The sequence below is a fragment of the Brienomyrus brachyistius genome, chromosome 3 (genome assembly GCF_023856365.1).
Source record: "Brienomyrus brachyistius isolate T26 chromosome 3, BBRACH_0.4, whole genome shotgun sequence".
Taxonomy (NCBI): Eukaryota; Metazoa; Chordata; class Actinopteri; order Osteoglossiformes; family Mormyridae; genus Brienomyrus; species Brienomyrus brachyistius.
In genome coordinates, this window is record NC_064535.1 from 32,870,256 (window position 1) to 32,898,186 (window position 27,931).

Below are 27,931 nucleotides of genomic sequence, written 5' to 3' on the forward strand. Positions count from 1 at the left end.
ATAAAGTCCATATTCCTAGCATTTCGGTTTTGATTTTTTGTCAGGTGAAATTCTTTATAGCCATATATATGTGTGAGAAATTTGGTGATTTTTGGTGGCTGTTTTGGTACATTAAGTAAAATTAAGATTTTTTACATTAAGCGTTTTAGAATGTCCCATGAAATCCACTTCCCACGATACTCTAAATCGTAACTTGTTTAAATAAGGTTAAGTTGTGATATTATACCTAACCTAAGAGTAATATGTATACTTAGTTTAGAATATCTCCTCTCCTCCAAAAAGGACAGAAACTGAGCTAAACTCAGTCCTTAAAAAAGTTTCAGCCAAATAAGAAACATTTATACTACTGAAACAAGGCTTGCATAGTCACTGGCAATAAAAAAATAAAATAGGATTTACAGAGAAAATCCTTCTAACATGCAGCGCGTCCAGGCAAACTATTATGAAAAGAACAGAAAGAAGATCCAGCAAAGCTTTGAACACTCCGGACAACAATAGGAAGTAACAGTCTCTCACGCCGGTCACGTGTAGTTGCAGAAAAAAATTGCCAATTGAGAGTAATTTTATTGAAGAGCGTTTCGCCGCTCCTCCAATGAGCGTGGTCATTATAGGGTGTTCCACACGGTGGGTAGGGTGAACTCTGTCGGTGTCCGCTACGGTACGACCCAAAAGTAACATATTTGTCTGTCATTTTCTTCTCGGCTTTGATGATCGTGACGAGAATAGGATTTAGCGAAGGCAGCAATGGGGAGCAACGGCAGTACTCGCAGGGTGTCCTTAGAGGCGGACGAGAATGAGAACGTGACTGTGGTGAAGGGCGTCCGGGTAAGTGTGGACCAGTGCGATCATACTTAGTCCGGTGTTATGCCCTCTTCGCATGCAGGACCCGTGTCTTCCGCATCTTGGCCGCAGTTATTCACTCTCACTTTGTGAAAACTATAGAGTCATCCAGTATAAATTGTTATTAATAGATCTGCACTTTCTGGTGATTTTGATGTATTTATTATTAACCAATAATACCAGCATACGTTTATTTATATACTCCCTAGGGCAAGGGTGGGCAAAAACGGCCAAAAAAGGGTTTTCGCTCCAACTCCCTAAATAGATTACAAACTATAGGACTGATTGGCTGAGGAGTCTTCACACCACGGTTTGAATAGCTGACTTAAAGGTTATACAAAAAATCTGCATGCACACTTGCCCTTTGCGAATCAGATTGCCCACCCCTGCCCTAAAGTGTTCTTGGTTAGTCTTTTTAAAAAGTCATGTAAAGTTTTAGACTGAGTAACTATAGTTTTCATAGAGTGCTGTGGGACCAAACTTAATGAGCCTACTTTAAGATCATTTGAATATACGGTCAAGCCTCCCTTATCTGGACCTCCAATATACGGGCACCTCCCTCTGCTGGGCAACTCTAGGCACACACATGCGCAAATTTATTTAACACAACCAGCAGCTGTTGTTACGAGCCCCAGTCTAGGGTTGGGGTGTAACAGAGTGAAAGGGTATGCGGAATAAGGGAAGGACAGGGTGCGATGGACAAGAGAATACATGTGGACAAAGGGGTTGAGAGAGCTGGGTGAACGTAGGTTATAGACGTGGAAAAGGGCGTACACAGTTCAGTGGCGGCATCAGCTAAAGTTATGGTGTCTAACCACTTTCAGGTGCTTCCAGCTTTAGAGCTGGAAGAGACTGGGGAGGCAGGTGGGCCCTTGGGCACCAAGGAGCTGCCTACCCCCAGGAGGAGGGAGATTGTGGTAGTAGGGGATTCAGTTATTAGAGGTGTAGATAGTTATGTATGTCCCCGTGATAGAGGGTCCCGTACGGTGTTTTGCCTGCCTGGTGCCCAGGTATGGGACCTTCTGAATCGTGTGGACAGGCTTTTGACCGCAGCTGGGGTGGATCCAGTGGTCATGGTGAATATTGGCACCAACGACATAGGCAAGGGCAGGTGGCCTGTTCTGCAGCATAAATTTATAGAAGTCGCGGATAAGCTTAGAAGCAGAACATCCACAGTGGTAATTTCTGGAATATTTCCCATGCCACGTGCAAGCCAGGCTAATTTAGCTGAGATAAGGAGATTAAACGTGTGACTAAAATGGTGGTGTGGGAAATAGGGGTTTACATTTATGGGGCACTGGAAGACCTAGAACAGGTGGGACCTGTTTAAGCTAGATGGGTTGCATCTGAACCAGAAGGGAACCAGTGTATTGGAGAGGTGTATGTGTAGAGTAGTTGAGGAATGTTTAAACTTGGAACTGGAGGGGAGGGGGGGCAAGGAGGTTAATTAAGAATATAGGTGGGGGTGGGACAGAAAGCCTCAATTAATATTAAAAGTGGGCACTGTAAGAGGCCTACCCTTTTGTGGTCTGTACTTAAGCAGTAGGATTATTAGAAACAAAATTTATGATTTAGAGGCTTTAATTTCGTCCGACACTTGCAACATTATATGAATAACAGAAACATGGATGAGTGACAGTGATGGAGAGGAATATAATATGGTTGGTTATATGTTGTTTGGTAGAGACCGGGTAGGCAAGAAGGGAGGTGGTGTTACAGTATACATATTAGAGAACCTGCAGGCAAGGGAGCTCACTGATAAAAATACAAAAGTACAGAAGCTGTATGACTAAAACTAGATGCTAAAAACTCAAATGGCGTAATTGTCGGTGTTTGTTATAGAGAACCTAATGTAGCTGCAGAGGAAAGCAGAATGTTATATGACGATATCAGAATTATGAGTAATAAACATGATGTGGTGGTTATGGGTGATTTTAATTTACCTGGGATTCAGTGAAACACAGTCTCTGGCTCTTCTGTAAATGAACTTGAGATGGTGGAATTAGTACAGGATTGTTTTTTTACTCAGTTTGTAATACTCCTACCAGGGGAGAAGCCCTTCTTGATCTTGTTTTCTCTAATAACCAGGATAGGATTGGAAAATTAGAAGTTTTAGAACCACTGAACTGTAGTGATCATAACATGGTTAAATTTGAGGTTAATTTTAGTGTCCAAAGAGCAAAGTCCAAAACAAACGTTTACAATGTTAGGAAAGCTAACTTTAATGGAATGAGACTGAAATTAGAAAATGTAAACTGGATGGAGTTAAATAGCAAAACTGTTGCAGAGGCTTGGGAATTGTTTACAAGCACATTGTTGCACTTTTTCCAGCAAAACTAAATCTAGGAAACTGCAATCTAGGTGGGTTACTACGGAAATTAAGAATAAAGTCAGGAGGAAAGGGGCTCTGTTCCACAAATGGAAAATAACTAATGATTTCAAAACAAAGCAGGAGTACCTAAGTCTACAGGTTAAGTTAAAAAATAACATTAAACTCCAATATTTTAACTCCAAAAGAACTCTAAAAGCTGAAACCACTAATTTGCCGGATAGTAAGGGCCATATAATTGAAAATGAAATTGATATAGTAAATAATTTAATGATTATTTTACCCGGGTGTTCACAGTGGAGAACACAAGTAACTTACCATTTAGTACTTAAGTGTCGTCTATGACTAATATATGTATAACTCAGGCTGATGTGGTAGAAGGCCTAGCTAAGCTCAAAATGAATAAATCGCAGGGCCCTGATGGCATCTTACCTATAGTTTTAAAAGAGATGAGGGATATTATTAGCCACCCTTTAACTTTACTACTCCAGATTGGAAGCATGCTAATATAACGCCCATATTCAAAAAAGGGGATGGAAGTAATCCAGCAAACTTTAGGCCAATCAGTTTAGCTTGCATAGCTGGAAAATTAAAGGGATGTATAATCCAAGTTAAAATGGTAGATTGCCTGGATTCAAATAACATTCTGAGCCAACATGGATTTAGGAGAGGTAGATCCTGTTTAACGAATTTACTTGAGTTCTTTGAGGAAGGTACATGAGAAATTGATCAGAAAAAGGCCTACGATTCTTAGATTTCCATAATGCCTTTGATGTTGTCCCCCACTAATGACTCTTGGTTAAATTCAAAGCTGCAGGGATTTTAGGAACTGTAGCAGCTTGGATCGAAAACTGGTTAAAACCCTGGTTAAAAACAGGGTTCAATTTTAGGACCACTATTGTTCCTAATTTACATTAATGATATTGACACCAATACATACAGTAAACTGGTTAAATTTGCAGACGACACCAAGGTGGGTGGTGTAGCAGATACTGATCTAGCAGCACAGACGCTACAACGGGATCTTGATTTAATTAGCGGCTGGGCTGATATCTGGCAGATGAAATTTCGCATAAATAAATGAAAAGTAATCCATGCAGCGAGCAGAAAGATAAAGTACAGATATTTTATGGGTTCCACTGAAATTATGCTGATAATGAGAAAGACATCAGTGTGTACAGTGGTGTGAAAAACTATTTTGGATTTTTTTTTATCCCTAAATAATAAAAACCATCATTTATAAACTGCATTTTGTGTTTACTTGTGTTATATTTGACTAATTGTTTCTGATCAAACACGTTTAACTTTTTGTGTGACAAACATGCAAAAGAATAAGAAATCAGGAAGGGGCAAATAGTTTTTCACACCACTGTATGTTGATGCTTCCATGTCCCACTCTCGTCAGTGTGGGGAAGCAGTAAGAAAGGCCAGTAAGATGTTAGGTTACATCTCTACGTGTGGAGTTTCAAGGGAGGTGATGCTACGATTATGTAATTCCTTGGTAAGACCCCAGCTAGAATATTGTGTGCAGGTTTGGTCCTTAAGAAGGACATTGCTGCCTTAGAAATGGTGCAACGTAGGGCTACGAGAATGATTCCTGGTCTTAGAGGAATGTCTTATGAGGAGAGGTTAGCTGAGCTGAATCTGTTAAGCCTCAAGCAAAGGAGACTAAGGGGGGACATGATCCAGGAATATAAGATTCTAACAGGTCTGGATGCTGTTCAGCCAAATGGATATTTCAGTATTAGTTTAATTACTAGAACTCGCGACCATAAGTGGAAATTAGCTGGAGAACAATTTTAAATGAATCTGAGGAAGTACTTTACACAGCGTGTATTTGCAGTATGGAATAGTCTTCTAGTAACCCTTTGCTGCCTGGAAAAGTCAGGCATGGAATTAATATTTTAAGCTTGGTTTTCAAAAGGGACTTCGCTAGACCTGGTTTTGGGGGGGAGTGGCTTTAAAATGTTCTTTGGCCTTCCAAAATAAATGTGCACTAATTAGTTTAAATGGTTTGTTCATGTTCATTACTATTATGTTGCCGTAGTAAAGGCTATTCATAAATCTCTAGTGACACAACTGGTTCCTTCCATTTATCCATTTTCTATACCTACTTGTCCTATTCATTGCGTGTCCAGAGTTAAGGAAACAAGACTGGGAATATCCCAGGATAGAGTGCAACTGTTTTAATCAAGTGTTAATTTTTCTTTTGTTAACTACTATTTGTGACTCCTCAAAATATAAAGCTTTTGTGTAATTGAAAATGGCAAATTTTTCTTTTAAGACATTTGTGTACTCTGTGCCACAGACAGTGATTATTTTTATTTTGCTGGCACTTTAAAGAAACTTGCTGTGTTGAACCGGTGATTAATTGGTTTATGCAGCACTAAATATAATACACTATTTTGCCAAAAGTATTAGGACACCCCTCCAAATAATTGAATTCAGGTGTTCCAATCACTTCCATAGCTACAGGTGTATAAAATCAAGCACCCAGGCATGCAGACTGCTTCTACAAACATTTGAGAAAGAATAGGTTGCTCTCAGGAGCTCAGTGAATTGAAGCATGGTACTGTAATAGGATACCATCTGTGCAATAAATCCATTCGTGAAATTTCCTCGCTACTAAATATTCCATGTAGTATTAGTAGTATTCCATATAGTATTAGTTAGTAGTATTATAGCAAAGTAGAGGGGCGGCATGGTGGTGCAGTGGTTAGCGCTCTTGCCTCACACCTCTGGGACCTGGGTTCGAGTCTCCGCCAGGGTCATATGTGTGTGGAGTTTGCATGTTCTCCCCATGTCATCGTAGGGTTTTCTCCGGGTACTCCAGTTCCCCCCACAGTCCAAAAACATGCTGAGGCTAATTGGAGTTGTTAAATTGCCTGTAGGTGTACATGTGTGAGTGAATGGTGTGTGAGTGTGCCCTGCGATGGGCTGGCCCCCCATCCTGGGTTGTTCCCTGCCTCGTGCCCATTGCTTCCTGGATAGGCTCTGGACCCCCCGCAACCCAGTAGGATAAGTGGTTTGGAAAATGGATGGATGGATGGATAACAAAGTAGAAGCAATTAGGAACAACAGCAACTCAGCCATGAAGTGGTAGGCCACGTAAAATCACAGAGGGTGGACAATGCATGCTGAGGCGCACAGTGTGCAGAAGTTGTCAACTGTCTGCAGAGTCAATAGTTCCAGACCTCCAAACGTTGTCTGGCCTTCATATTAGCTCAAGAGCAGTGTGTAGAGAATTTCATGGAATGGGTTACCATGGCTGAGCAACTGCCTCCAAAGCACCACTTGGTGATGTGCAGTGGTGTAAAGCATACCGCCACTAGACTCTAGAGTAGACTCTATCTAGAGCGTGTTCTCTGGAGTCACGAATCACACTTCTCTGTCTGGCAATCCAATGGATGAGTTTGGCGGTTGCCAGGAGAACAGTACTTGCATTACTGTATTGTGCCAGGTGTAAAGTTTGGTGGATGGGGGTTTATGGTGTGAGGTTGTTTTTTCAGGGGTTGGGCTTGACCCCATAGTTCCAGTGAAAGGAGCTCTTTATGGTGCAGCATTCAAAGTCATTTTGAACAATTTCATGCTCTCAACTTTGTGGGAACAGTTTGGGGATAGCCCCTTCCTCCAATTTAAATATTATTAGCCTATGCAGTAAGAGTGGGATGTCATTAAAGTTCATGTGTGTGTAAAGGCAGGTCACTAAAATGAGGACCATTGCTCCGGTCACATGTATTTCCTTCTTTTTATGAACCTGCCTGTCTCATTTCTTTGACAGCTTTCAGAGAATGTTATCAACCGCATGAGAGACTCCTCTTCAAAGTTTCCACAACAACCATCCCAGGCCTCCCCATCTCCACAGACCAATCAGCTTTTGACTCCGCTGTTGCCGTCGCAACCCGTTTTTGAACGTACCAGTCCCCCGCTGCCAACACATCAGGCTCCCCCGACAGTTGATTCAGGTCTGGTCTTCTACACTTAAAGCAAATGCATAAACCCCGCCTTTTCTGCGTACTCAGTTTATTTATTGTCTTATGTTTATTGCATATAAGAACACAGACGCTCCTCTACTTACGAACTTTCAGACATATGAATGAAGAGGACTGTAAGTCCAAATTGTGTTCATTGGGCTCCCATTTCCTGTCCGCAACATAATTTTTATTTTTCTGCGCGCCAATTCCACCTGGTACGACTTCTGGCCGCTACTCCTGCCATGCAGCAGCGTAGCGTGCGTACTCCCAGCATCCTAGTTCTTTGTACTTGCGTATGCTCTTAAAATGATGTTGAATAAAAACTTACGAACATTTCAAGTTACGAACAGCTGTTCGGAATGTATCTCATTTGTAAGTAGAGGAGCATCTGCATACACATTTTTGTGTGAAGCAATTAACTTTTAATTCCTTGAGAACAAAGTCAGTCATGTAGGGGGTCCTGTATTATGTTTTTTTCCCCCCTATTTCATTTCCAAAATATCTTGTACATAAGAAATGGGGAGGGTGCAAAGTGGTGTAATTAAACTCATTTGGACATGGAAATATAAAATAAGTCATTCAACTAATACCTAATCATTATTAGTTGAAATCACTCCTGTAGAGGGAGGAGTGAAGGGGTGTGCTGCCTCAATTAGGACCGCTATACCTGTGACTGGTAAAGTCCTCTGTCGGCCAGAGCAGGGCTCGTGATGGACTCATCATTACTTGCTCGTTTTCGTCTCTGTGCTGCCCTGTGAGCTGGTCATAGTGTGTCGCTTGTCGTGATTAGTTAGGTATGTGGTGTGGTGGAAAACAGCACACAAGTATGTATTTATCAGAGTTTAAATAAATAAATAAATAAAGCTGATCAGTCAATACAAATGCTAAGGACTGTATATTCAATTCAAATCACTTTATTTATCCCCAAGGGGCAATTTAAAAAGGCAGGTGGAGTAGCACAGCAACCAGTCACACATAAAAGTTTCATTAGTTTGATGCCAAATCACTGATGATGAGGTCCCTCCTCCTCTGTGTCCTGCAAACTTGAGAGGGAAGCCATGAAGGGAGCCACTAATACACAGGGAACAGGATGTGTGAATTTACCGACTAATATGAAGATTCATCAAGTGATCTTTTATATATAATACAATGTAATATAACATATTGTAAACATTGCAATTAAAACAAAGCAGGAACCAAACAATCATTGCAGGGTATGCGCTCGGTCACACGGTCAGTTTAGGCACTTCAGTTCATTTAAGTTGTAAGTGGAAAGAAATCAGAGAATCTACTGAAAAGCCAGATACACACACACACAAGGTGAACATTCAGACTCTGCACACAGAAAGGGGTGGTGTGTGGTGACAGTGCTATAAGAACAAGGATATCATCCGTACGTTCAGTTAAAGTCATAAAAGTTATATCCACCTCCAATTATTGTGCACCTCTGCCTTATAGTTGTTCAAAAATGCATGTGAGAAAGGTGAAGCACTGTGTAATGAGAGTATTGGGGGCTACCAGAGAAGAGTTCTGATTCGGTGATTAGTGTTAGTGATACTGTATATATAGGGTTAGCAATGCCTATAATTAGGTACTTTCACACTGAAGTTCTGGAACCTGGTCCTGGTTTACAAGTCTCTGGGCTGTCTCAACCTGGAGCTTTTGTAGCTTCTTGTCACTTTTGTGTGTTGGTGTCATACTGCGCAACACGTATGAATGTACACTGCCATGTGAATGTACACTGCCATGTGAATGTACACTGCCATGCAGTGATTGGGAGTGATCGATTGTGACCAAAATGGGACACAGACTTTTATTTATATTTTTTGACCCGCAACATGATTCTTATTAAATTTGGCCTACAGATCAATTTTTAATTTTCCACAGAATAAAAAAATAATGTAACATTATCCCACTCATAAGCCCTGATAAGTTTCATATTGGACAATAGTATATTAGTTAGTGATTGAATTTTCAGATGCCGAAATATGAAGACGCAAGCAATTTTTGCTATGCTACATCTCTTTTTCTGCATGTCCATATAACTTCCAAGTTAGTCAGTGCTTGTGGTCAACTAAAGAGCGAGCTATTGCTGTAAGTGCTTCCCCAGTAGTTCATGTTTGAACATAAAGTACCTAATTTGTACCTAAATACCTAGTACCTAATAACAATAAATTGTACAGTGTACTATATTAACACTTATAGTTAAATGTGATCCCTATAGTCAACCTACAAACTCTGTTTTAATACACAGTTCTGTGGTGTCACAGTCGCTAAAGTTCAGTCTTTCTTGTAGTAGGATGTAGCTGACGATGATCAGAAACAACCTGCAAGAGAAACTGCAGGTCATCTTCATCCTTAGTGAGTGCCTTCTTGTATTCCTGGATCAGTGCCACTCCCCTCTCTGCAGTATTACTGACAACTTTGAGTGTCAATAGGCGACGTTTTGCACCAATGTACAGTTGTGGTCAAAAGTTTACATACACTTGTAAAGAACATAATATCATGGCTCTCTTGAGTTTCCCGTTATATCCACAACTCTGATTTTTGTCTGATAGAGTGATTGGAACAGATACTTTTTCGTCACAAAAAACATTCATGAAGTTTGGTTCTTTCATGACTTTATTATGGGTTAACAGAAAAAAGTGATCATATCTGCTGGGTCAAAAATATACATACAGCAACATAAATTCGCAATTTTGGTGACTTAGAAAGTTGTGTCAGTGAAATGAGCTTCATAGCATGGCCTCTTAACTTCTTGTGAGTGATTATGAGTGACTACAGCTGGTGACTTCTCTGAGGCCATTTAAATAGGGCTCATTGGATACAAACGCCCACAAACGCTACAATGGGAAAGTCAAAGGAGCTCAGTATGGATCTGAAAAAGCGAATTATTGACTTGAACAAGTCAGGAAAGTCACTTGGAGCCATTTCAAAGCAGCTGCAGGTCCCAAGAGCAACAGTGCAAACAATTGTTTGTAAGTATAAAGTGCATGGCACTATTTCATCACTACCACGTTCAGGAAGAAAACGCAAGCTATCACCTGCTGCTGAGAGAAAATTGGTCAGGAGGGTAAAGAGTCAACCGAGAACCACCAAAAAGCATCTCTGCCAAGAATTAGAAGCTGCTGGAACACAGGTGTCATTGTCCACAGTCAAGCGTGTTTTGCATCTCCATGTACTGAGGCTACCGTGCAAGAAGGAAGCCCTTGCTCCAAAAGCGGCACCTTAAGGCTCGACTGAAGTTTGCTGCTGATCACATGGACAAAGATAAGACCTTCTGGAGGAAAGTTCTGTGGTCAGACGAAACAAAAATCAAGCTTTTTGGCCACAATGCCCAGCAATATGTTTGGAGGAGAAAAGGTGAGGCCTTTAACCCCAAGAACAGCATGCCTACCATCAAGCACGGTGGTGGTAGTATTATGCTGTGGGGCTGTTTTGCTGCCAATGGAACTGGTGCTTTACAGAGAGTAAATGGGATAATGAAGAAGGAAGATTACCTTCAAATTCTTCAACATAACCTAAAATCATCAGCCCGAAGGTTGGGTCTTGGGCGCAATTGGGTGTTCCAACAGGACAATGACCCCAAACACACATCAAAAGTGGTAAAGGAATGGCTAAATCAGGCTAGAATTATGGTTTTAGAATGGCCTTCCCAAAGTCCTGACTTAAACCCCATTGAAAACATGTGGACAATGCTGAAGAAACAAGTCCATGTCAGAAAGCCATCAAATTTAACTGAACTGCACCAATTCTGTCAAGACGAGATTCAACCAGAAGCTTGCCAGAAGCTTGTGGATGGTTACCAAAAGCGCCTAATTGAAGTGAAAATGGCATGTAACCAAATATTAGCATTGTTGTATGTATATTTTTGACCCAGCAGATATGATCACTTTTTTCTGTTAACCCATAATAAAGTCATGAAAGAACCAAACTTCATGAATGTTTTTTGTGACAAAGAAGTATCTGTTCCAATCACTCTATCAGACAAAAATCAGAGTTGTGGATATAACGGGAAACTCAAGAGAGCCATGATATTATGTTCTTTACAAGTGTATGTAAACTTTTGACCACAACTGTATCATTCCTGTGATGCCCAGGTATCTGGATCAGTGGTCAGGAAGTCAGTTGGCAAGTTGAGGCAATGAAACAGATTGATGGAGTTTCTGGTTACAAACTGATCCAGAGTGAACTTAACTTAAACAATAAACAGACTATCAATGCATGTACATTACAGGTCAATAGGTCATGAAAAGTGAAAATTAATGTAACGTAAAAATTTGAAATATTGAAAATCTAACATTTTAAATTTAGAAATTACAGTTAAGACTGATGAAAATTAGGACAAGTTCCTCTCTCCATGATCCAGCTTATTTAACTTGGTTTTTTGTGTCTTGGGCCATAGCCCTGTAGTAAAACAGGCTACTCACTTGCAATAATGCAATATAAACACATGAAAACAATGCTTTTAATTTATTGCTATGCATATAATTTATAATTATAAAACCAAAGAGAGAAGCTGAATCCATAGCCTGGGCTAGGATCCAAAAAAATTGCTAATGTCGGGTTTCACCGGGCTGTCTGAACTAATCTTGTGCATTGAGATTGAGATTTTTACATAAGATGCCCTTATTTAAAATTATGTGTGTTGGAATTTAGCTCAACCTTACTATTATCAGGAAGTCCTTACATATCAAAAATTTTAGTGATTGCATTTACAGGGGTTGGACAATGAAACTGAAACACCTCGTCAATAGTGCTTTAGGACTTGTGCCTATACTGTACAGGTGCAGCCTGATGGCCAGTCTTCACTGATTGTACATTCCATCTTTAACAGCAGAGTATGAAGGTTAAATTAGCAGAGCAGTAGCACAGTTGTACATAAAATATTATGTTCTTATGTTCAGTCCACACAACATAATGGGAAACATATCAGAGTTCCAAAGGGGATAAATTGTTGGTGTGCGTGTCACTCCTTGGTGCATTTGTGACTAGGACAGCAAGTCTTCGTAGTATATCGAGAGTCACAGTGTACAGGGTAATGTTTGCGTACTACCACGAAGGATGGACCACATCCAACAGGAGTAACTGGATGCAAGAGGAATCTGTCTGAAAGGGATGTCCTGGTACTAACCTAGATTGTATCCAAAAATCAGGAAAGCACAGCTGACTAACTCCCTGCAGAATTGAATGCAAACCATGACTCTCGTGTTTCCACCAAAACTTTTCATCAGGAGCTCCACAGTAGAGCACTGCATTGAGACTGGGATCCCACGGGTTCCGTGGGACCCAACACAAATCTCGCGGGAGCAGGCGGTTTTAAGGTTGTCGCGGGCTTGGGGGCACGTCAGTGATGGTTTGGGCTGCAATATCATGGCATTCCCTAGGCCCATTACTTGTTCTAGATGCACGCTTCACTGCCATTGTCTACCGAACTGTTCTGGAGGAAAATGTTCACCCATTGATTCAAACATAGTACCCTGAAGGTGCTGCTATGTATCAGGATTATAAGGCACCACTACACACAGCAAGACTGGTGACAGAGTGATGATCATGAAAGTGAAGTTTAACATCTCCCATGGCCTGCACAGTCACCAGATATGGATATTATTGAGCCAGGTTTTGGAGGGATGGAGTCAGGAAACGTTTGCTTCCATCAGTATTACCTGGCAGCTGTTCTACAAGAGGAATGGTTCAAAATCCCTCTGGCCACAGTGCAGTACTTGTATCTGTCCTTCTCAAGACAAATCAATGCTGTATTGGCAACAATAGGAGGCCATACACCATACTAATAAATTATTGTCTTAAACTAGGTATTTCAGTGTCATTGTCCAACTCCTGTATGGTGGTAAATTGCCAAACATGTAAAATGAACTGAAGTATTAGTGTCATTTAATGGTTGAATTGTGTTGGTTACATATAATGTTTATAGTCGTCCCTTGTCACTTCGCGCTTCGACTTTTGCGCTCTATTGCACTTTTTTTTCATATTTATTAAAAAGCTGATCAAGACAGTAAAAATGATACATTGCTGCGCATTGGAAGCATCTTTGCTCTTCGTAATTAAATGTACAGTATGATATTTGTAACACCTAATATGTCTTCTTTTCTCTTATTTTGTCTAATATGTTGGATAATAGGAGTGTAATTTTCATGACCTGCCTGTAGGATCTTCTTGTGTGCCACGCCCCCTTATTAACCACGTGTTTACCCCGATTGTGTCCAGCTGTTTCCTGTCAGTTTGATTCCTCTGGTGTATTTAAGTCCACGTCAGAGTCTGTAACCTAAGATTTGTCATTGACATTTTGATGTTACATGGTTCTGTGTCCTGCATTTGGAGCGATTCCAAATAAACCCTTCGATTCTGATTCCTCGTTCCTGCTTCCGTGTCCAGCAATCATAACAGTAATGGTGACTAAAGGGTGTTAGGGTTCATGTCTAATAATATTAAAAACTGTATTTAGAAGGTCATAAACAGGTTTTCTACACTCTAACTACGAAAATATTCAATTTATAAATAAAGAATCCTACAGAAATTCACTTATCGCGGTAGAGTCTGGAACTGACTAACCTCGATAAACGATGGCCGACTATATAGATATTATATAGTATAAAATAACACATACATTTTGGATTATGCTCATGTCACTATCCATGATGTTGATTTTGATGTCTGTCTGTCTGAAATGTAGCTGATGAAGAGGAACTGCGCAGAAAGATCAGAGAGGAGCTGCAGAGGGGGAGAAGCAGGGCTGAAGGAGAACTGCGCAAGCGGTGAGGCCTAGAGTGGGGCAGGGTGGGGCCTGTGTGAGACGTGTGGAGCGGGGAGTAGGGTCTTTGTGAAGCTGGGGTAGGGCTTGTGAAGAGCTGGGGGTAGGGTCTTTGTGAAGCTGGGGGTAGGGTCTTTGTGAAGCTGGGGGTAGGGTCTTTGTGAAGCTGGGGGTAGGGTCTTTGTGAAGCTGGGGGTAGGGTCTTTGTGAAGCTGGGAGTAGGGCTTATGAGGATCTGGGGGTAGGGTCTTTGTGAAGCTGGGGGTAGGGTCTTTGTGAAGCTGGGGGTAGGGTCTTTGTGAAGCTGGGGGTAGGGCTTGTGTGGAGCAGCGGGAGGCCTGGTTGGTGCAGGCCAGGGCTTGTGGGCGGTATGTCCTGAGGTGATGGTGGACTGAGGTTGGTGGCTGTGGGGCAGCTGGGTGAAGCTATGCAGGACTTAGGTCAACCTGGATGGGGCCAGATTTAAGCACTGCCCCGGTTTGCTCTCATCAGATTCTCTTTCCTTAATGTTCTTGCTCCCATGATCAATGTCAATTGTTTCTACATAGATGGGGCATATTCACACCACGATTTCTTCTGTATGGACAGTAAACTGGGCAGGATAGTTCAGTTCTGTGAGGAGGAATCCGTAATTAGCTTCACGAGCTCATCTTGTTGCACTCTGGCTCAGCTTAAACTAGGTATTTCAGATATTTTTTAATTGATTGGTATTGTCTACCACAACCTGATCCAAAGCCTGATCTGTTTAATTTCCAGGGATATATACATATTGAATGGATTGGGTCTGGGTCCTAAAAAATGTCCTATATTTCTACAAATAACATTCCTATGATGATTAGATTCATTGTATTTTAGGGCTGGGTAATATTAATATTGCACATCACATATTGTGAACATTCAATTGTTATATCAAAAGATCTATGATGGTTGGGTTGAGATTAAGCTTAAGTGGTATCTAATCTTTCATACCTTATACTGTCTCGATATATTTTCAAAAGCAACATTATTTTGCAATGCAGTTCACGTATTTTGAAATCTTATTGTTAAAATTTGCTTTGGTGGGGGGGGGGAGGTGGGTCCCTTCTGGTAGGATTCATGGGATGGGGATCATCAATAAGTTTAGCTACAACATTTTTGCTCTGTCATATCAAACAAAACTTAGCAAGCTTATTTGCAATTTTAATGATTGTTTCTTTTTAGGATTATGTAGTGCTGCGGGTCATGAACGCTGTGGTCTATGAACAATTTGGTTCACAACCAAAAATTTAGTGGAAAAAAATACATTTGTTCGCGTACAAAATCCTCGACCAGATGAGTTTTTTTTTATACTGCTGTAGCACTGGCGGGGCGCATATCCCAGCATGCCCTGCATATCCCAGCATGCCCCACGTGCAATGGTAAATAGAAGGACCAACAGGCACTGAACCGAAATACACAGATGGGAAATGCAAGGTTGTCACACTCTGAACTGCAAGATGCACATGCAATGGAAGATTTGCACACACTAAATACACGCGAGGATTGGACTGGTCATAGAGGTCAGGAATTATAACTTCACTGAAATGTGTATGGCAGGGCACAACATGACGTGGGTCGAGCGTTTTGGGTCGAGCGTTTTAATTAAGTGGCGAAACCCTGAATCTTTGACAACAGAAAAGGGTTGCAAATCTTTAGCACTTCATGTTTTTGCTTAATGGCTATAGGCTGTGCCTTGCTATGCTCCAGGTGAAGCTGACTGTCACAGTTCGGTGTGATAGTGTACCAGTCTCTGGCCTCTGCTGTAAGATCGGCACCATCACCGCTTCGCAGACCATCTTTTTTGCTGTTTGATGATATTTTTCTCTTGGTGCTACTCACCTAACCCTGCTTATCAAGATTATGGAAGATGTTGCCTGGCAACCAGTGATGGCATTTCTATTACTTTCGCAAGTTCTGCCTTGGTACAAGTATTAATCTGTCATTAACCTTAATATGATTATTTGAATCTTCATATTAAAGGAAACTGAGGTTTACAGCAGATCGACAGATGGATGGATAGATGGATGGATGGATAGATAGATAGATAGATAGATAGATAGATAGATACAGAAAGATAGACATACTTTATTAATCTCAAAGGAAATTTAGAAGTAAATGGCAGTAAACTGAGAAGGAGATGTTCCATAATTCATCTATAATACCAGATGAAACATTTTCCCTAAAAGAGTAATTCTGTCTTCTGTCCACAGTCTGGAGGAGGAGGCTCAGGTCCAGCTACAGCAGGAGGCTGGGAAGATCCTGGAAGTGGAACAGGCCACAGCGCAGAATAACATTAAACAGGCCCGCACGAAGGAGAGGCTGACAGCTGAGGACGAACGTCTGCGAGCAGAGCTCAATGTAAGTGACCCCATGCCGGAAGCAATATCCTACAGATGTAAAAACACTTACCACAGAGCCAGTAACATCATGGAAGACTAATTCCACCCATTACAAGGACTTTTTTCTCTTTTGCCATTTGGTAAAGAGTATCAAAGCATGCATGCTGGTTCTGCCAGACTGTGTAACAGCTTCATATCAAAAGCCATTTGAGTTATTAATGCACATTCATGTTAAGTTCTTTGCCTAGCCAAAAGCCATTCTGGTATAGGCCTCCAGACTCATTGGTTACACTGGTGCTCCTTTAGGTGCATCGCCACACACTTTAGGTTAATAACTTCTAGGGATTACCATACACATTGACAGTTATGTAAATGAGTGTAAACATGAATAAAAATGTGGGTAATTGTCTTTTTTGAATCACAGAACAAACAATAAAAATGGTCTAATTATAAAAAAAAAGTGCTGATGTTTAAAGTGCTTAACAAGCTGAAAATTTCAAAAACTCAAATGACTCAAAAGTGCGTCTCTGCCTTTGATTGGCTCTGAGCCCCCAAAAAAATCAGATAGACCTGCGAAATGTTAGCTGCACCCTTGTAACAAAGGAAAAAATTGTCATGCTCGACAGATTTTTGGTTGCATGTGCAACCAAACTGGTTGCCCTCTGGACCCCTGTAGTACACAACCTCACCATATACTTCAAAATAATTCATTTTTAATCTCAGTGGTACTTGCACTTTACCTGTAATACTCAACCAATGCTGCTGTATTTTTCTTGTGTGCATTAATTCATATCCAGCATGCTGCTTTGTGGTTCTCTGACACTTACATTATGGTTGTTATATTTAAATATGTGTACAGAAAGTACATCAATACCCCATGGCCTTGTATTGTATATTGTTGCACTGTTTAGTGTAGTTTTTGTCCTTGTGCACATTGTTTTTTGTTATTTGTTGATGTATGTTACACTGCAGCCCATGGAGAAGCATTGTCTCATCTCACTATGTACGTGTACATAGCTGTTCATGACAGCAGAGTTACCTTGAACCTTAAATAATACTGTCAATATTGGTCCTACGATATCAGAACAGAAAAAAAGTGTCTCATTCTCAAAATAGGTTAATCTTAAAATGCAATGGTAATTTCAAAGTATATCCTCGATACACGCAGCTACATTTTCCGTGATAATCAATGGCCATTCAAGCTCACTGTGCATTAAATTCATAAAGCCCCAACACATGGAAAAAAAGTACTATGGCACACCAATGACACAATTATATAATAAAGCAAAAGTAACTTCTTATTCAAACTGTACCGATTTAATTAAAACATAAATTTACTCTTCATTTCTCAATACACTACTGGTAGTATTATTTTGTCAAAGGGATGGGAGGAGAGACTACATCCAACCACCACATTGCTGAAGCAGAAGTTTCTCCACATTTTTTCTATAAATAAGTAAAGGAAACATTCAGGTCGTATTTTTCAGATGTAGGGACCCTAATAAACTTCTCAGAAACCAGATTCCTTTGGATTTGCTAGTAACCAAATATCTCATTAGTCATTCATGACCATAGTCGCTTAGTTTTTAAGTCTCGGTACAGGTGACTGTAAGGAAGACTCTGCTTTAAATGAAGAGCCAAGTATGATTAATAATAATAATAGATACTTTATTGATCCCCGTAGGGAAATTGTCTTTACGCCTCCCACAACTTGTTCTTTTTTCATAGAGTAAGCGGTGTGCGAAGGGCAGCCACCCGTAGCGGCGCCCAGGGAGCTGGGGGTTAAGGGCCTTGCTCAAGGACCCGCAGTCTGAGTTTGGGTTTGAACCTGCGACCTTCTGATTACAGGCACACAGGCTTAGCCCACAGAGCCACACGCTGTTCCCCATTACTGCTGTATCCCTTCTCTTGCTGCACAGTGTTTGGTTTTATTTTGTTTTTTATTTTTTGTAATATGCCTCTTGGATTATATTAGGCTGTGGTTATTTACTAAAATATTCATTTTGCTTAATTTATAGCCTTATCTGTATACAATCAATATCCAGTAAAATATCATTAAAAAATAATCAGTAAGTGCTTTTTTCTCTTTTCCTGTTAGTTATTAAACTGATAACACTGATATACAGTGATTTTGGTGCCAACGATATCTGAATGGTTTTATATTAAGTTTATGACTTTGGTTTTGCCAGATTGGCTCTAGTTTCTGAGATATTTAGTAGTTAATTAATCAAGTAATTAATTAATTAATGCAACGTGTTTGAAGAGCATTCAGAATTGCAAGAATATTTTTATTTTAGTTACAAAATACAAAATAAAAAAAAAATCTAACAGTGACAGGAAAATGTATGTATTTGATTAATACAATATGAATTAGTTATTCATTCTTATTAATGTCAATGCTTCAAAAAAGAAATTGCTGTTTATGCGATTTCCTTTTATGTGTGTCATCAGGACAATCACATTGGAGACTCCAACAGTAGTCTGCTATCATGCGTATGTCCCATCTGCCTGGATATCTCTCCTCCATCATCTTCATATCCTGGTGGAACCTCTTGCCTTGTTCCTTGCTGAAGTCTCCGAGGTTATCTGGAAATCTGTTTAAATGGCTATGGAGGAATTTCTGAAGTTAGCAAGCATATCTTGCACCAGTTCTTCATAATTGTGTGCCCTGTGATTACCCATGTAGTTCTTCACAACAGAGACAAAACTCTTCCAGGCAGAAGTCTCAGTGTCATTCATGCATTTGGTAAAATTGGAATCATTCATGAGTTTACGAATCTGAGGACCATCAAAGATTCCAGCTTCTAGTTTTTCCATACTCAGTCCAGGGAATGATCTACAAATGTACTTAAAGCAATTATCCGTTTTGTTCAAAGCCCTAACAAATTGCTTCATCACTCCTAGCTTAATATGAAGCAGTGGGAGAAGGATTGTTCTTGTCCACTAGCGGCTTCTTGATGATATTCGCAGTCATAATTTGTACATGTATTTATACACTTAAGACAGAACGTTTTGGGTATAAACCAAGACTGGGTTGACAAACATACTGTAGCCTTCCTTTCTCTGCAAATTCACAGTTGCATTCTGACTTCAAAAAGTCGCTTTTATAGCATTGTAGCCCTAAAAATTTAAATACAGAAAAATTATACGGGATATTTCATTACCTAAGACACTGTTAAAGAGTCAAAAGACAGACCAAAAGCTATTGCATTTGTTATCACACACAAGTCACATTGGGGTAATACATTATTTTCATGGATATACATTATCTCGAAAACTAGAACCTAGAAACTAGAACCAGACCTCTCTGATAGAAATTTGCACCAGCAAAAATAGTGTGATTTTTTTTAATTCAGCACCCTCAAAATACCCTAAATCCATTCAAAAAACCTTGGCACCTGAAAAACCATGTTCTTAACATTAACTTTGCTTATCCCCAAATATGGGTAACCCTCTTTCTGGAATATCCCCTGTAATAATTTTACTGATAATAAACTTAGAACAAAAAGTAAGGAAATTTGTGTTTGGTCGATTATTTCTTTGTTATGACAATGCTTCTTGGCAGTAAATCCTATACCATTGGAAAGCCTGTTTATTTCCCTTTTAAATGGTGCCATATTTCTAAGGAAAATTCATTTGTGGGCTGAGCAGCAGAGCTGAGTATGTGGGTTACGCCTATGAAAAACTTGCCAAATCTTCTCAGCCAATACCAAACAGCTGATTCTGCTATTGACTCTTATTTTGACCTTCTGGTACCCCTGATTTATTGCCAAGAAGCATTGTCACAACAAGGAAATAATCAAATTACTTTTTGTGATAGGTTTAGATGGATACATCCAAATCTCTTTTTGACCAAACATTAGTTGTTGTGTCCTGTATATTTGCCTTTTTCTTTTCACTTGTTTGCTCAAAAGAAACATGAAAAACTTGTCGTCACTGCTGCTAGTTCTTGTCGCTAGTTGACAGTTTCTTTCGGTATGCAAACTTTCCTCAATTAGCTGCAGAAATATTGCATCATATTTGTGGATAGGTTTTGATCCATCATATTCAGATCGGAATATCTTGGAAATTCGTGTCTTGTTCATATCACATTCCATGCGAAAAGACACATACATTAATGTGCCCTTGACACCAACTTAAGTTCTCCTCTTGTAACTGGAAAAACACTTTTGCCTTGTCCTTATTCTGAGGGTGCTTTATTTGCTGTCGCCATAATTTGTTAATTTTCGAAAACGTTTTATTTAGTACTTGTCTGCAAAAAATGCATTGAGGACATTCCTACCCATTTCGTAATGCTTTAGTCAGACTAATTGAAATATATTTTTTATATTTATGTTTGTAAATTTGACAGCTAACGCTAGCTATTCCAATTGAATGGCTGACGGACATGCACTAAATTGAAACAATGACTAGAACCAGACCTCTCTGATAGAAAGTATTCAATACAATGAAGTTTCAGCATGAAACCACTGACACATGGCGTTAGCCCTTCCTCTACAGAGGTTCCTAGTTTGACGTGTAGAGAGATGCACCGCACCACGTATGCTTACTGATTGCAAATTAGGTTTCTCGTGATCAATCAGCGACCTACCACAAACACAGTAGTGACCCATAGTTTGGGAACCCCTGTTCTATAATACAATTTATATGGTTTATTTCATTGTTAACCTCTCCACTTAATAAGTTTTATCAACAGCAGTCCGGCAACCAGTCGGTAAAATGTACCAAGCACCAAGGTTTTGTGTGCTCTCAGCCAACAACTGCGCTGATCGTCCCCCATTGTGCATGTATCTATTTTGGAATATTGTCCCTTCCTCCTCCCCAGTACATTCTGTATAACCATCATTACTCACCCAGTTTAAAAAGTACTCTTGCATGCAGGGCACCTGAGTAGGGCTGCATCATTCTGGGTAAAAATATGAACAATGAACTAACCTTCCTTTGCTGTTAGGGTCGGCACTGACCCATTTGTAAGTTTAAAATGCATAAAAGCAACAGACAAATTTTTTTTACTGCATCAAGGCTTTTTGACTTTGTCAGTACCTCTATTTAAACAAAATAAAAGAAAAAAGAAAATAATAAAAATCATATATAGGTTGTGGACCTACATTTCTCCCCCATAAAAACCCTGCTGAGGAGTGAATTTGTCTGATTTACATAATGTAGTCAGATAAACACACAGCTCACTCCTGTCTAACTTGACACCTAATAAGCTTGTTCTCAGTGCCAACACCCCCCCCCCAATTTGCCTTAGCCTATTGCCTTGTTGTATTCTGTCCTGGCTTTTCAGTGATTAGTGACACTATTAGTCAGATTACTGTAATAGTTTTATTTTTACATTGACCTGATTTAAATCTCTATGCTGCACATTTGAAAAGCCTCACTAGCTCCATAAACCAAGGTTATGGGCGATTAGTTCTTTACTAGCTTAATTTTCCACAAAAAAATAATATTCTTCTGGGCAGTGGGCATCTCACAAAGTGGAGTGTCCTGTGCGCGCATGTAATTATTACAGTGATAACTGCTCAAGCTTATTACCATTTCATTTATTATCACTTTAAGAAGCTTTTTTTTGGTTTTATTCTTAGCCATCTGCAGCAGCCCGGCACTTGCCACATAGTGCACAGACTTGCATAACTGAAACTTCACCTTTCACACACTTCCGGGAGAGGCAGAGAGATGCGTGCAATGTGCCAGTTACTATAGAGCAGCTGAGTGGTTAGATGCGATGGGGGGCCAGCCCATCGCAGGGCACACTCACACACCACTCACCCACACATGCATACCTATGGGCAATTTAACAACTCCAATCAGCCTCAGAATGTTTTTGGACTGTGGAGGGAAACCAGAGTCCCCGGAGGAAACCCCACGACGACATGGGGAGAACATGCAAACTCCACACACATGTGACCCAGGCGGAGACTCGAACCCAGGTCCAAGAGGTGTGAGGCAACAGTGCTAACCACTGCACTACCATGCCGCCCCTCTCATGGTCATTTTGAGGCTAAACATGACAGGAGGCATAAAAACATCTGTTTTTATTTAAACATAAAGTTGATGATGTATAGACTGATAGCCTACATAAAGTGCTCACCGTTCAGTCATGTTAACATGTCAAATGACCAAAGTATGACTTTTTCCCCCCACCTATAAAATTACACATGTTAAAAGGTTTTGAATATTTTTGTTGAGTCTTAAATCTGTAGTGTTCTGTAGTGTAAGTCTTGTGGCTGTGTACCCAGTGTTTGTCATTGATTGTTCAGTATAAATGAAAGGCACTATTCTTTAGGTTTGAGTTGTTAATGTATTAGTTCTGGCCAAATTAGGTATTTACAAATGTAGGTGATTAAACAGCTGGAGTTTGACTTAAGCAAGTAGTTCATGTCAGAAGCAGCTACTTTGTTAAGCTGGACTGTGTGTATTTGTGTCTTGACTCCTATAATAGCAGGTCAGGTTTGACCTTTGCCCTAACTTCCAGGGATGGGTTACATTTATTCACCAAGTCACTCCTCTCCACATGCTCCTTCCCTCCAGTGTTGCAGGAAAAATGACCCTGGCTACAGGCTTCATGGTTCTCTGTAGCCTCATTTCCGGCAGCGAGATGTTTTGCTTTGCCCTGTTCGAGATGTAGAACTGTTACATCTGACAGCTTGTGCTGGGTCGAGTGATTGGCTATAGCTATGACAAGGAAGCCCAGCTCTGCTTCCCTTACATGCTTCTATCCTCACCTGGCTATCTGCCTCCATTAGCTTCATCTGTGTGTGTTCACCTTCACACTGAACTCTTATGTTCCTCTCTCTCTCTCTGTTACATGCTTCAGAAGATGGAGCAGAAGGTAAAGCTGTCAGATTCGCGTTGAATGCCCCCTCTGCATACAAGCAAGTTTAGTTTTTTTGCTTGTTTTGATTCTTTGTGAGAGTGTGACATACTACAAAATCTCTAACTAGAAATTCATTCTCTATAATTATCACTTATATCCCTAACTATTATAATTGATTGGAGAATAGATCAATGGATGCTGTAAAACGAAATCAGAGGATCTGCTGAAAAGCTACACATATAAACACACACACACACACACACACACACACACACACACGCATACATACAAGTTGAACATGCAAACTCTACACATACACAGGGGCGGTGTGCAACGGCAGTGCTACAAGGACATATCCATATGAACTATGTGCATGATGCATTCAATTTTGACATAGGGTATAAGTGAGTTTCGGCAGTGGTTCAGATGTATTGAATCCATGCTTCTGATTCAATGGTTAGTGTTAGTGATATATACCATTACAATGTCTGTAATAGTGTAACTAATACCACAGAATCATAGTACCTTTTTAATACCGGCAGCACTGGTGCAAACCCTTTGTTTTGTGGTAATTACATAGTAATAATCATTACTAATGGATCATTTAGTAATATGTTAGGTGTTTGGCTGATGGTTGTGGCCATGGTTGATCCAATAGGGCTGATATGGGATGCTTTATGAAATCCACTAGTGGTGTGTGCTGTGCTTAGATGTTGCTATTCATATACAACCTCCCCTGCCATCATCACACTGGCTTATCTATTATACTTGAGGTTTACTTACCTGATTGTTTCATCTGACATACTTATGCCATGCTAGATTAATAATTAATGCCCTAACCCTTTGGGAGATGTTAATGTGCACACTACATTTCATGAGGTTTTAACTTACTTACTTACTTACTTAAGTTGACGTTTTAGTATAGAGAAATGTACTTATCTTCTCTCTCCTGCTTCTCTAGGTCCAGAAACTTGAGCAGAGGGACCGTGATCTCAGAAAGCAGGATGCCTTTTACAAGGAGCAGCTGGCGAAACTAGAGCAGAGGGTGAGTCTCACAACTATTTGATGGACTTTTAAAAAATTTACAGAGGAATTGTATGCATGCAAATTAAGTTTTAAAACCGGTCACCCAAAATGCGAAGCAACACTACTTAGTGGCACTGAAGTAGAGATCTGCGCTTCTGAGGAACCCGTGGCAAAAGACTGTAGGCTTCGGACAGATTTCCATTTCTGAATGCAGGAGCGGGCAGAAAGTAACTGATATGTTTACGGGAGCTGGTCAATTGAAATGACTCGTGATATTCCAGAAAAAAAAAATTTACATTTTGAACAATGCTTATTTATTTCTCCTTTGTTATATTATCAAACTGTTATTCACATTCATGAGTGTACAGAAAGTTACGTTAAAAATTCAGCAAGTAAGACAAAACTAAATTTACTTCTACACTGTCAGCCTATCCTGGCACTTCCTATAAGGATGTTAACTTGCTCCCATTTTGAAAGTCCCTCATCGCTCTCTTAGGCGATCAGCTAATGATGTGAGAGCCAGGACAAAAACCTTTAACACCTGACGATGTAAGAGGCAGCTTAAGGAAAGATGAATATAAAACTATAAACTAGTGATTTATAAATAAGTAAATAAATTATTTCTTATATATTTGTTTTGGCATTACTCATCTTAATCCTAGTGTACTTTGTCAATATGTCAGATTTATGTGAAGTTTGTAATCTGACATCAAAGTATAGACATTGCAAAATGCAGTTTGGAACACTTGCAGAAACATTATAAAAGTACATAGTGAGCAATGCTGGAAGTTTGTTTTGATCCCAGATATCTGATCATCAAAGTCTTGGCTACATGAAGATGACTAAATGGTGTAGTTGCAACATTCAGTTTGATAAATAAGAAAAACCAAATTCATGTCACTATTTCTGGGCTCCTTTCATTGAATATGTAGCAGCTTTCATGTGTATGAATGAGCCATTCACACCTGGCCAGGAAGAAACATTAGGAGGGACCAGACTCAAAGGGGTAGTCCAACCTCCAGGGGCCAGCGGGAAGAGTCAAATCGGAGAGATGGCTAAGTGCCAAGTCACTTGAAATACAACCGGGGAGCAGGGAGGTGATGACAAGTCAGTGCCGATGCTCCTTCCGATAACCAGGCAACCAGTAGTAAGGCAACTGGTCATACATGGAGGACGACACGGGCAGAACAGCGAGCTGGATGCAAGGACGTCATGGGTAGTGACGACGTCACATTTAGCAGGATGTGCTGGATATCTTGATAGATTGAGGACTTCAGGCAGCACATGAGTAGGGGAAATAAAATGTGCAATTAGTCAAAGTAGAGGAGACTATAAGCAGTGCTAACAGTTAAGTGAGTGCAATATGAAGTACAATATGTAAGCTCCGGCAGATATGGCTATGGCAGCATCAGTAGGAGGGAGAGGCAAGTGGGAATGCAGGCATGGTGAGTCCCTGAAATGTCAGCACTCCAGTTCCACAAGGGACTGTGAAGCTTGAGTAACAGCACTGACAGTTCAGTTTATCCAAAGCCAATGGCACCGATCCCCACCCAGCTCTACACCTCACACTATAGGTCTAACTGGGAGTGAGGAGTTAACTAGACCTAGAACTAGTGTCCCTATAAGCTAAACTAAACAGGTGTATTTTTAGTCTAGACTTGAATACTGAGACTGAGACTGAATCCCGCACATCCGGAGGAGCTCAATAGGAGAAAGTTCTGCAGCCTGCCATAGGTCTTTCTACCCTACGTACTAACAGATATCCTGAGAGTTGGGAACGAAGCAAGCACAGAGGGTTGTATGAGGTCAGCAGATCACTAAGTTATTCTGGTGCAAGACCATTCAGTGCCTTATAAGTTAATATATATATATATTTTATAGTTAATCCGAGACTTAACTGGAAGCCAGTGAAGGGAGAATAAGACAGGTGTAATGCGATCAAATTAGTGTTTGTGAGAACTCTGGCTGCTGCATTCTGTTCCAGCTGAAGTTGATGTAAGGATGCAGACGGGCAACCAGAAATGAGGGCATTACAGTAATCCAGTCTGGAACTTACAAAGGCATGTATTAATTTTTTTAGCATCATGAAGTGAGAGCATCTTACGAAGCTTGGCTATGTTCCGTAGATGATAAAACGCAGTTCTAGTAATACTTCTTATGTGAGCATCGAACCATAATTCTAAATCAACTAGAAGACCAAGATTTCTAACCACTGTGTTAGGTTGTATAGGAAGGCCACCAATGTTCATGTGGTGAAACTTATTTCTTGCAGCCTTGGGACCAATTACCAGTATTTCCGTTTTTTCTGTGTTTAACATAAGGATATTTTTAGCCATCCAGCACCGGATATCTAATAAACAGTCTTCTGACCAAGAGAGCAGTGAAGTATCATCCAGGTTAACAGATATATACAACTGTGTATCATCTGCATAACAATGAAACACAACAGCATGATTTCTAATAATGTTACCAAGAGGTAACATGTATAAGGTAAACAGTAGCGGGCCCAGTACTGATCTTTGTGGGACACCATATTTGACTTTGGTGACCTTGGAAGATTCATTGTTCACATGGGTATAGTGATAGTGATCAGTTAAATAAGAGCGGAAGAAAGAGAGAGCTGTCCCCTTAATGCCAACCACACCTTCAAGCCAGTCCAAGAGGATATTGTGGGCCACAGTATCGAATGCCGCAGTTAAATCTAGCAATACCAACAGAGATACACAGCCACGGTCAGAAGCCACAAGTAAATCATTCATTACTTTGACTAGAGCAGTTTCTGTGCTATGGTTTGGTCTAAAGCCAGACTCATTATTTTTTGTAGGAAAGAAGACAGCTGACGAACTACAACCTTTTCCATGATCTTTGAAATGAAAGGAAGATTTGAGATATGTCTATAGTTTCCTAAAACACTGGGTTCAAGATTTGGTTTCTTTAGGATGGGTCTAATAGCCATTTTAAAAGGTTTTGGAACATATCCAAGCCTAAGAGATGAGTTTAACACATTTAACAGGGTAGTGCTAATATGTGGTACAATTTCCTTGAAGATTTTGGAGGAATTGGGTCTATGAGGGTAGTAGAGGATTTAGAGTAGGAAAATTCTGAGTGTTTCATAGGAAGGAAAGATTCAAAGGTCTCATTATTAGTAGGCATAAGACTAGCCAGAGGCGGGCAGCCGTAAGTAGCTAAGGACATGCACTGGATGGTATGTCTAATCTTAGTTATTTTGCCATTTAAAATCGTAAGAAAGTCATCACTCTTAAGAGCTTGCGGGACTTGTGAGTTTAATGAAGAATTCTGTGTTATCCTAGCCACAGATTCAAATAGGAATTTATGATTGGTTTTGTTCATGTCTATTAATCTGGAGAGATACAGACACCTAGCAGTCACTAGTGCTTGTCTGTATTTAGAGAGGCTCTCTTTCCATGCAGATTTGAAAACTTCTAGTTTAGTTGACCGCCATTTGCGCTCTAGCTTGCGCGATGCCTGTTTGAGTTCACGTGTATGATCAGAGTACCAGGGGGCAGGTTTGTTATCGCTATGTTTTATCCTCTTAAGTGGAGCCACAAGATCTAATGTACTACGAAGACATTCTGACATACACCTACAGAGTTAAGAATAGCTGCAAATGCTATTTTTAAATGATCACTGTCTTTCTCCATATGAATGTTAAAATCACTAACAATAACAGCTTTGTCAGTATTGACCACCAGGTTTGTTAAAAAATCAGCAAACTCCTTAAGAAAATTACTATATGGCCCAGGTGGTCTATACACAATAACAATGGTGATTTGGGGTGAAGAACTAGAAAGAGAT

At 40.2% G+C, this 27,931-nt stretch overlaps 1 protein-coding gene across 2 annotated transcripts in view; it reads left to right on the forward strand.

Moving 5' to 3' along the window:
- The first annotated feature begins 595 nt into the window (after nt 1-595).
- chchd3a (coiled-coil-helix-coiled-coil-helix domain containing 3a) overlaps nt 596-27,931 on the forward strand; it is a 37,923-nt gene continuing 10,587 nt past the window's right edge. The window contains exons 1-6 of one of the 2 annotated variants that reach the window (XM_049008957.1): nt 596-825; nt 6,951-7,134; nt 13,835-13,916; nt 16,141-16,288; nt 23,090-23,104; nt 24,051-24,134. In XM_049008957.1, coding sequence (XP_048864914.1) covers nt 745-825; nt 6,951-7,134; nt 13,835-13,916; nt 16,141-16,288; nt 23,090-23,104; nt 24,051-24,134 — 594 coding nt within the window. In that variant the 5' untranslated portion in view covers nt 596-744. The remainder of the gene's footprint in view (nt 826-6,950; nt 7,135-13,834; nt 13,917-16,140; nt 16,289-23,089; nt 23,105-24,050; nt 24,135-27,931) is intronic. The other variant, XM_049008958.1, reaches the window with a different exon arrangement.